This window comes from Fundulus heteroclitus, unplaced genomic scaffold (genome assembly GCF_011125445.2).
Source record: "Fundulus heteroclitus isolate FHET01 unplaced genomic scaffold, MU-UCD_Fhet_4.1 scaffold_127, whole genome shotgun sequence".
Taxonomy (NCBI): Eukaryota; Metazoa; Chordata; class Actinopteri; order Cyprinodontiformes; family Fundulidae; genus Fundulus; species Fundulus heteroclitus.
The window spans coordinates 560,932-570,740 of NW_023396539.1; the positions used below are offsets into that span (position 1 = coordinate 560,932).

Below are 9,809 nucleotides of genomic sequence, written 5' to 3' on the forward strand. Positions count from 1 at the left end.
CATTGGCTGTTGTGCAGTACTGTTGTGAAGTAAAGTAATGCATTTGTTCAGCTCCCATTTGACAATATTTTCTAGAACCACCTTTGAGTTTGGTCTCAACAAAATAGTTTCCTGGGGGTTTAATTCTACAAGCTTTGCACATTATAAGGCATATATGTTTACCTTTTCTTTGCAAAATAGCAGAAGCTTAGTCAGACTGGTTGAAGACCGTCTTTGAAAAGCAACCATCAAGTGTTTCTTAGCAATAGTTTCTTAGCAGCATTTATGACTGGAATTTGACTGGACCATGCCAATATATGAATGTGGTTTATATTTAAACCGTGCCACTGTAGTAATGTATGTTTAAGGCCATTGTTGTGCGTCTCCATCCCAGTAAACAGTCTTTTGTAGCTTCTTCCAGGATTTCCCTGTATTTTGTTCGACCATTAGTGGCAGTTGTGTGCAGCTACTCTTCCTGGGGTCCATAAATTCAACAAAACCAACTTAACCAGCAAAAATACAAATACAAATAAATAAAGCTCATAAATCAAAAACCTAAATAAAATATGCTGTTATGACGGGATGTTTTTCTTCCGTCTCTAAAAAGTTTACATTAGTGAATGCATACCATACTATTCTCAGATTAAATACACATACATACAAATATATACATATATACATTTATGCAATATGTATATAACAAATTGCATGTATAAAACATGCATAACCGAATCCAGCTTCTCTGTCTCTTCTGAAGTAAAACATCCCAACAGCATAATGCTGCCACCGTTTCCTCGTGAGGATGACATGTTTGTAGTAAGGGTCAGAGTCCGTTCACCTCCACACACAATATTTCAAATGTAGGCTCATCCTTCTCAATTTTTTTCACTTCACAGTTTTGAACAACTTTGTTGGTTTATAACAAAATCCCAATAAGGTACATGGGCATTTGTGGTAAAAACAAATGTGACAACATTTTACATTGACTCAAAAGAAATAGCATGGCATGTCACACCTTTATTCAAATATAGCTAACTCTAATTAACTTTAAATACACAGCCAGGCATGGACAAAGAAATTGCTTTCATTCATTCTTGAACAGGTTTTACCAAGATCTGAGTGGTCATTTATATTTTAATTCCGTTAGAGCAGCCATGAAAGCATCAGGTCCTAACCAAATCAAAACAACCGCATGACAGCTATTTATGGAACAACAAACTGAATACTTCCTTAAGCCTTTTATTGACATTTCATAATGCATTTTGATTACATCACACTTCCTGTCCAATAATCTTCAGACTTTTCTCCTCATTCCAGCTGCATGTACTCCATCCAACTGCTTCAGATGAAAACAAACATTTCACAATAATATCTGTGTTAATCTTATATTAAATAATAATCAAATTTGTATGCACTTACCTGTTCAATCTGTTTTAAAAGCCTCTATGACCTTATTCATGTGACACAATGGGATCTTCTGTTTTAATGAGCGATGTTAGGTCTACAGAGAAGAAACAGATATGTCTTATTTGCTTTGTAGCCCCATAAGAATTTAAACTTTTACTTATCAAGTGTAAAAAAAAATCCTGAACCTTCAAAATCAGTGAAGATGATGAGGTCATCATTCTTCAGGTAATTGCGCCGCCTGAGGTCAAAGTGCTTGATGAAGTTCCTCCAGCCCCATGAGTCCCCTCTGTAGCAATCACAGGAGGGGTCGTACTTGCCCACCTTGGAGGGATTGTCCCAAAAGAACTGTCCATCTGACGCTAGAAGCAACAAGAACAAAATTACAGCGCGGAAAGGGATTCCACAGCTTAAATGATGCTGTAGAACAATCTATGCTGACAAGTAGCTGAAATTATACATGCAACAGGAAGAAAGATCTTGCAACAATAAAATTCCACATTTCTTATCAAAGTCTGTATTCCCAAATACAATCCAATTACTGCCAGAATATTAAGTTTGCAACCAAGTGCATTTGGCCTATCTCCATCTTAGCCTACCTTTGTGCCCCTTAGAATCTAATCTTATCCCAATGCTTTCTGTTTTTTGGAAACAGTTCTACATAAATGACATTAATGTTGTGTTTTCCGGTCCACTAATTACAACAAAATACAGCTTAAAATCTTTTTAAGGAGCACCGAACACTGTTTCCAAGAGGGAAAAGACTGCAATGTCGCTGGGAATACAATATGAACATTGGTGTTCACTGAAGCAGATGTATTGCAGAGGATCAGGCTCGGTGTGGCATTATTTAATACTGTTTTATTAATTAAGCAAACCGGCATTATGATAGATCTGCAATACTGCCGGTAGATGGCAACACATCTGTTTATATCTGGTAATCGCGTCCATTGCTGGGGCTATTTTTATCCACAAAGAGGACCATCAAAACATTATCAGGATGAAGGCTTGGTGTATATAACTTTATTTTATCACGATTAAATGTTTTTTGGTCATTTTTTATAAGCATATAACATGGCTATATACCTTGCCCAATGACCAACACTGTATGATGTTATAAGCCCACTATATACATTTGCACACTGTATTAGGGCTGGACGATATACAAAAAAACGCATATCAATAAAATGGAAATCATATTTATTGATATCAGTAATATTCAACAAATTCAAAACACTTTTTAAGTGCAGCCCTACCCATTTTATATTGTTGCTTAGCGACCTATTTTTAGATACAGAACACAGAAACACTGGATTCAAACTAAACCCTTTATTCAACCAACTTTTTACCAAAACTGCAAGTTTTTAAAAATTAAAAAAGAACGTGCTCTCTGAACTCTTTGAAGGGGGCGGAGGTTGGTTCCTGGGTCTGTGTTCTGATTGGTTGGGACGATGTAATGACGTAATGTAATGATGTAATATTAACCTACATAGCTAGAATGCAAAAGGAAGGTAAATTGTTACTCTATTGAACTTTTTGTAGATAGTTTTTTTTACAATAAACGTCTATCGATTGATATATATTGTTTATTGAATTATCATTCAGCCCTACGCAATATAGAGGCGGGGTACACCCTGGACAGGTCGCCAATTTATTGCATATACATATATATAAATTAATGGGTTATAGATATAGATACAGATATAGATATACAACCTCTTTATTGCTGCATGAGGTATGAAATAAGTATTTCTTTTGATGAAGTAAGACAGCAGTATGAATATTCTGCTGTCGGGTATCATGGTTGGTGTTTCATGGTTTTTGTCTTTTATGTGTTCCCTCAGGGCAGCGAGACATACTTACTTGTCCTCATATCAGTGGTGAGACTACGAGCAGAAGACATCCTCTGCAAAATATCTGGGTCCTGGTCCATCACCACCAAGGTGGCTTGTCGATTTACAGCTGGCCACTTCATCACAGCGTCATTCTCCCCACTGGCCAGGTGGAAGTACAGCCCAACATAGTTTCCAGTGTAATCACTGTAACTGGACAAAGGTATGACACGTATGCCATAACCGTAGCCTTCGCGGCTGTAGAAACGAGGGCTTTCAATAACAGTGTTCACATCAGCTGTTTCCATGATCCTGGAAAAGTTACGGATTGTCCACACAGCGTTTGGGCAACGGGTCTCGGTCAGGCTGATGTCATCTATGTAGATGCCTCCAGCAGAAGCTGTAGGGTCTCCACGTACGGCTTGGAAAGCATAGCGGAATTTAACCCCTACTTCCAATGGAACGTGGGCGATCTTCCATGACTGCTCGGAATCCGCTAGGTAGAAAGCAAAGGTTAAGGTTAAAAAACAGCATAATGCTTTTTAATTTAATGAGATTGTTCAATATGATCTCTTAATCAACTTTACTTATATATGTTTGGACGTTGATCTAAACAATGCCATCATGCCTCAAGCTGTTGAGTAATGTTGTTCTTCTATAAGCATATAATATTATATAAATATATAAAGCATTACCAAAGCATGAAGCTGTCACCACCACATTTCACCACAGGGATGGTGTGTTCACAGCATTTTGCATGTAGAACAAAAAGTTAAGTTTTGCTGGTTGAGGATTTTGTGTAGAGTGCCAAATATGGTTGGAAATAATTTGATATTTCCAAGAAATATTGTTCTTCCTTCTTGCAATAAGGTGAAAAGTTACACCTTTATCTGTGTATTGATTCTTACTCTTGAGCCAGAAAGATAATAGCCTAGTACGCTCCAGGATAGGGGTCAAAACGTTTTCAGAAAGAACTGAGTGAAAGTTTGGTTGCCTTCGATTTAAGCCTGTTTGCTGTTGCAATGACTCAGATAACTGAGAATTTGCAAAGGCATCTTAGTATGCCATTTTGAAAGAGGTAGCGGAACCATTTTTCTCTTGTCTTGTAAGCTCAGTGGTGAGCTCAGTAAACCGAATTGACAACATCAAGAAACTGCTAAAGTTATCATCCCATCATATTATTAACTACATGTTTCCAGCTTTATAATTTCTCTGTGCATGCAAGGTAACGCTAACAATTAGCTTAGAATAAATTCTAAAGCCCAAGTTTGTTTAAACCAGCCGATAGAAATCAATCAAAACGATCAGCCGCAGTTATTTAAATGTTTCAACCTTGACATGGCATCAAAATGGTGTTGGAAAAGCTAACTATTTGATAGTTTTTTAAAAGTACAATCATTTGAATGCTATTTATCCAACTGTGCACTTGTGAAAGAGTTCAGACCCATACTGTCTTGATGCAAATTGTAAAAGATTAGGAGTCTCACTGCTTTTCAAGGTAAAACTCCAGTTAGCAACTGTAAAGGTTTTCCATTATTTACCATAAAAAGTATGGATTTTCTTCATTCTGCGGACAGTGCCTGTGCCATCGTCCATCTTGGTCCATATGACCAGCCTGTCTTGAGAGCTTCCAGTTATCTTGTAGAAGAACTGCAGACACTGGAGCTTCCTTTTAGGGTAAAGGGTTCTTGATTCCAGCAGAGCAGACTGCTGAGGGTTTCCAGTCCTGGTATTGAAGTACATGAAGTACCCTGCATCTGAAAACCAGTGAAAGAGGAGTTTTAATTAAAAATAATCTAAAGCGTTTCCTTTTTAACATTGTCTGAATTTTGGTTTTGGCTGGATTTTATAAGTGAACTAGTTCAACTCTGACCTCTACATCGTCCCAGAAGCGTATGATCCTCATCTCCTGTGCTGCTCTTCATATGGACCCAATCAGCATCATCAGTAGAAGACTGGATCATTCCACAGATGCTTGCATACTCAAAAGAACATTGATCCAGAAGGGTCAGAGGGCCAGCTAGGGTGAAACAAAATACCAACTTGACAACTTGGATATCTATATCTGGAGCTTTCCGTTTGTAGTGAGCAGGTCCATAAGAAGCTGCCTTTGTCAAATATACATACAGCAGTTATACATTCGGTTGAGCCTAAGGGTGTCCATCTTGCTAAAGTCCAGGTACTGGCCGATGATGTTGTAGAACTCTGGAATTTTGGTGGTGATGGTGGGAATGGAGTCATTCTTGTTGAAGGAGAATGGTCTGTAATGCATGACAGATTCGTAGTCATATGCCGTGTTTTGATCGGTGATGAAGTCATCGTTGTATTTGTTGAAGTTGTGCTCGAGCCCTGTGGAGGATTTTAACTTTGATTCAGACAACCACAAGATTTTAAAAACACTAACCACAAACTATCTTTTCATCCTTTGAACATTTAGGTTCTAGAGGTACCTGGTGTCACCTGGTCCAGCCAAATATCCACATAGTCATCTCTGTCTGTACGAGACTGTTCGTGGTAAAATCCGAGAGCGTGCAGCAGTTCATGTTCAATTACAGCCTTGTGGTCACAGCCTGTTCCCAAAGACAAGATCTGACCGTTCTGCTGGTCTCCAACGCTGGAGAAGCACCTGACAGGAGAGAGACACTTGGTTGAAATTCATTTCACTCCTTCAAATTCAAACTTAAACAGACAGAAAAGTCAAGTACAATACATTCTATTTGTGCTTGTGTCTCAGAGCGGTGAAAAGGTATTTGCCTTCTTCCAGATTTCTTGGGTTTTTGTTTTATTGTCAGGTCTAATGTTTCCAACCAAGAAAAGAAACTTCATACCCATTAAAGATAAAGTGAGTAACTACAAAATGGAGAGCAAAAAGATCACAGAGATCCATCTCAGGTTTACCTCAAGACCTTTGGGAAACTGTACTCTGGATGGTGAGACAACATTGTCAATATTTGAAAGGTATAGGCCTAATTATAAAAAAATATATAAAAGAACTTAATGTAGACGGTCAAACATGATGGTGGTAGTGTGATGGTTTGGGGCTGCTTTGCTGCCTAACGGGTCGGTTTCAAGTTTATATGATGATCTGAAACAATAAAACTGAATACAGTTTTTCATGGCGTAGTTCGTATCACTTCCACTGTTTTGGCAGATTTGACGAAAGGTTGGATAAACAGTTGAGTCAGGGAGCTTTCAGCTATTGCTCCATATTTTGCATATCAATCGAACAGAAAGGAGAGCGTTGCCATACCCTCCCCTCTTTTCAAACTTGATGTAAGTCTTCTCTCCCTCATATGGCTTGAAGTCGACGCAAGACTTGAGACGGTACATCTCGAACGCCTGGTGGACGCAGCCTTTGGCATTCAGATCTGAATAGAGGAGCCATAAACAAAGGACACAGAAGGTAATATAAACTTATATATACTTATATACTGATATAGCTTAGAATTACTGTCACACTTGAGTTGGAACAAGATTTATATCATTGGAAATACTTTCCTTTAAAATATGTAAAAGGAAATGGCAGCATGGTCAAGAACTATACGATCATCAAATGTACCCGAGGAAGACTGATGGCTTTTATCGGCACTCATAGTCTCTAAAGTTATTTATTGATGTTTAAAAGCAAGATATCTGCTAATAATTTCTTGAGTCTGATTCACAGTCAGACGGGACAAGGTAGTCCAGTCTGACTTTTAAGTCCTAGAATAAAAAGGTCTAGAAAAACTGCAAAGATAAGACCAGCTCCCTTCTATTCAAGCAATCCCCCAAGAAAATTTTAATAAATAGATATTTAAAATATCAACATTACCCTGTGTCTAAACAACACCAAAACACAGTTAAAAAGTGAATGGTGAAAACACTTTCACAAAAAGAAGTTTTTTTATGTCTAAATATGGTCAAAAGATGGTCAGTTGTGATCAAATGCACTAACCAAGGATGACTTTCAGAATCTTTGTTTAGGTTTGGATGGCTTATTTTAAAGATATTTTTCTGAGCTGAATAACGACAGGCCAATCTAAAATACCCAGTAAATATGTGAGTAGATGATCAGTGTTTGGGTTAGGACTGTCAAAAATCCCATCAACAGAATATATTTTGGTGGGATTGTTTAATTCGGAATGATTCTGATCCAGATTTTACTGCATCATCTTACTCGGGTATTGTTTCCAAGATATAGAGTTACTCCAAGACATCAGCTCTTTTGAAAGTGAGCCACAAAGTTTGCTTCAAAGAGTTATAAATACCAACTCGTTCTGCCAACACTTTTTTTTTTTTTACTTGTAATGCAATCAAACGAATTTAGTTGTCATACAATGCTTGTATGATTTGCCTTATGGTATTTAATGTCTTTATAACATGAGGTAACTAAACAGCACTGTATGAAAGAGCTCTCACTGTGTTGTACTGCAGGTTGCACTGAACCTTTCTTGGTTTCCAGGAACTTTCTGTTTCCTATCAAATGGCTCATAAATTACTTTTTACTTTTTTAGAAAATAGTATTTTAGTTTACTTACTGCACATTCATTCTCTCTCTCTCTCTTTCTCTCTCTCTCTCCCTCTCTGCCCCCTTTTCCTGGTTTCCTGTTTTTTATTCAAAAGTTAATTCATGCAAACATTTGAAACTAAACACAACTGACTCTCTGTTTTCATTCTGTTGAGGAACTAATTTGAATGTATGAAATATCGACCAATGTAACTTTTATGTGCATTCCTATTTCTCTACTCTACTAGTTGATGTTTAGAGGCTGTTTTAAATAGTTCTATGTTAATGTACTGTTATTGCATTTATTTCTCTGGAATTTGTTAATTAATTTTTTTCAACTTAATGAGGAATATTTCAACTTAATGAGGAATGAGTAATATGAGAACTCAAAAAATCTTGAAAAAACTGATTTTCTATATGTATTGATACAATCACATTAATTTAACTCACCTAAATCATCCCCAAGAATGTAAGGGATTGGAAATTTCCACCGATATTTTTGGTCAGTCAGGGCATTCCGTCCTTTCTGCAACATAAAAGCTCAGTTTAAAAGTCACTTAAGTAAAGCAAGATTATTAATCTCATCAATCGAAACACATAATAAATACCCACATCTCTCAAAGAGATGTTGCACTTTAGTCACTAAAGAACTGGAGAGCCAACAGCTCCCAATAAAGTAATTTATGTTAAAGAGAAATCATCTGGTTACAACTTACAGGAATCAAAATGTCTCCCTCAAAGAGGTTGGCATCGGAGCCTGCAACAAAATCGTGTTATATTGAACATTATGTCAATTAATCAAGATTCTCTCTTTTAAAGTTTATGTTATAAAATCATGGAACATCCTTTTTTACCTAAGTTTAGGATAGGGTTCTCATCCTCGCCGTTCTCATACACCTCTACGACACATACACATAGGTTTGAGTCTTTGGATGTACCTCACAAACTGTATCCTATTATTATTGTCGTTATTATTATTATTACTATTATTCATAATAATAATAATTTCCCCCTATTTTACATACCGTGTACTTGACTGCGATGTGGTATCTGCACAAAGCAAAGCAAGTATATGTCAGTGCAGTTAACATCAGTAATAGTACTCATTGCATATATTCAGTACTTACAGTGAATGATGTGGTTAAAACCACAAATCCAAGCAGAAAGAGTCCTCTCTCCATTATGATTGACAGTGAAAGAATAAAGGCTACTGCTTTGGTTAAAGCATGGACTCTAATGTCTTAGAAGAGATCAGGTTTATAGAGGCAGTAAAGACTAACCAAAGGACTTTGACTCAGGCAGTTACTGATTGTTGAGGGGTTCTCACATGTGCACTTGCTTGTTTGCTATTAAACCACATCTGATAGCACATTATCTAATCTAATTGTTAACATCTCCTGGCCTCCGTTAACTCAGGTCAAATAAAATGACAGCTTAGAAAGGTCATGAGATATTGTTGAGTCAATTTAAAAAAAAAACATCTCATGAAAGCTTGGAACCCCCTACTGCTATATTTTCTTGTAATAAATAAATGAAACATGAAAAGGGAGACTCAATAATTCAGATTAGCAAAAAGTAATAAGGATGATAATAGACGTTTCTCACAAGAGGAAGCTTGGAGATGGGCCTAAAATTCCCCAACACAGATTTCTATATTAAAAGCTGCACCACAGCATGTTTGAAATGAACAGGAACTGCTCCAGATGACAGACTACAGTCAAAAAGTAAGTTTGCTCCCTGCTTACTGAGCTGGAACAAGTTTGGGCGTCAGGGTGAGGGCACATCCTCTGCACCAACAACATGGGCCATCCACCAGTTTCAGAACACGCCAAGGCAATAACACAATGGAAAGTACACCAGAGACTGGCCAAGAATCCCTGGATTGCGTCAGATGGGCCTTTAGCTTCACCAGGCGTCTACCACAGCGACTATGACGTTTCCACTGGCAGTAGATCTCTGGAGGTTGGCGTAGTTGAGCTGGGATTCCCGACAGGGAATGGGGGGAAACTGTGTGTTCCCATGTAGCCACATTATTTACAAACAGCCTTAGATCTGGTAATGTTCGGCGATAATACACCAGCAGTGACTTGATTTCGCTTACACCAAGG

The 9,809-nt window shown here is 37.6% G+C and overlaps 1 protein-coding gene across 2 annotated transcripts; it reads right to left on the minus strand.

Moving 5' to 3' along the window:
• Positions 1–637: 637 nt before the first annotated feature.
• On the minus strand, positions 638–9,563 carry LOC118556257 (meprin A subunit alpha-like). Of its 2 annotated transcripts, none has more exons than XM_036128975.1 (14): positions 8,829–9,563; positions 8,727–8,751; positions 8,556–8,600; positions 8,418–8,458; positions 8,152–8,227; positions 6,466–6,583; positions 5,666–5,841; positions 5,343–5,564; positions 5,089–5,235; positions 4,757–4,972; positions 3,247–3,711; positions 1,572–1,745; positions 1,399–1,480; positions 638–1,315 (listed from the first exon to the last, which is right to left on the minus strand). In XM_036128975.1, exons 1-13 carry the CDS (start codon positions 8,880–8,882, stop codon positions 1,431–1,433), a joined length of 1,809 nt encoding a protein of 602 aa, XP_035984868.1. In that variant the 5' UTR covers positions 8,883–9,563; the 3' UTR covers positions 638–1,315; positions 1,399–1,430. The 2 variants fall into 2 exon arrangements, with proteins under 2 accessions (XP_035984868.1, XP_035984867.1); XM_036128974.1 differs by having other exon boundaries at positions 640–1,318.
• Between the last annotated feature and the right edge of the window lie 246 nt (positions 9,564–9,809).

What these genes read in the sequence shown, in the direction of transcription:
- LOC118556257 (XM_036128975.1), bottom strand. Translation starts at nt 8,882, where the DNA reads ATGGAGAGAGGACTCTTTCTGCTTGGATTTGTGGTTTTAACCACATCA. An exon ending in ACATCGCAGTCAAGTACACG is followed by an intron (nt 8,601 to 8,726) that starts GTATGTAAAATA and finishes TATGTGTCGTAG; the next exon opens with AGGTGTATGAGAACGGCGAG. An exon ending in CATTCTTGGGGATGATTTAG is followed by an intron (nt 6,584 to 8,151) that starts GTGAGTTAAATT and finishes TCCTCTATTCAG; the next exon opens with ATCTGAATGCCAAAGGCTGC.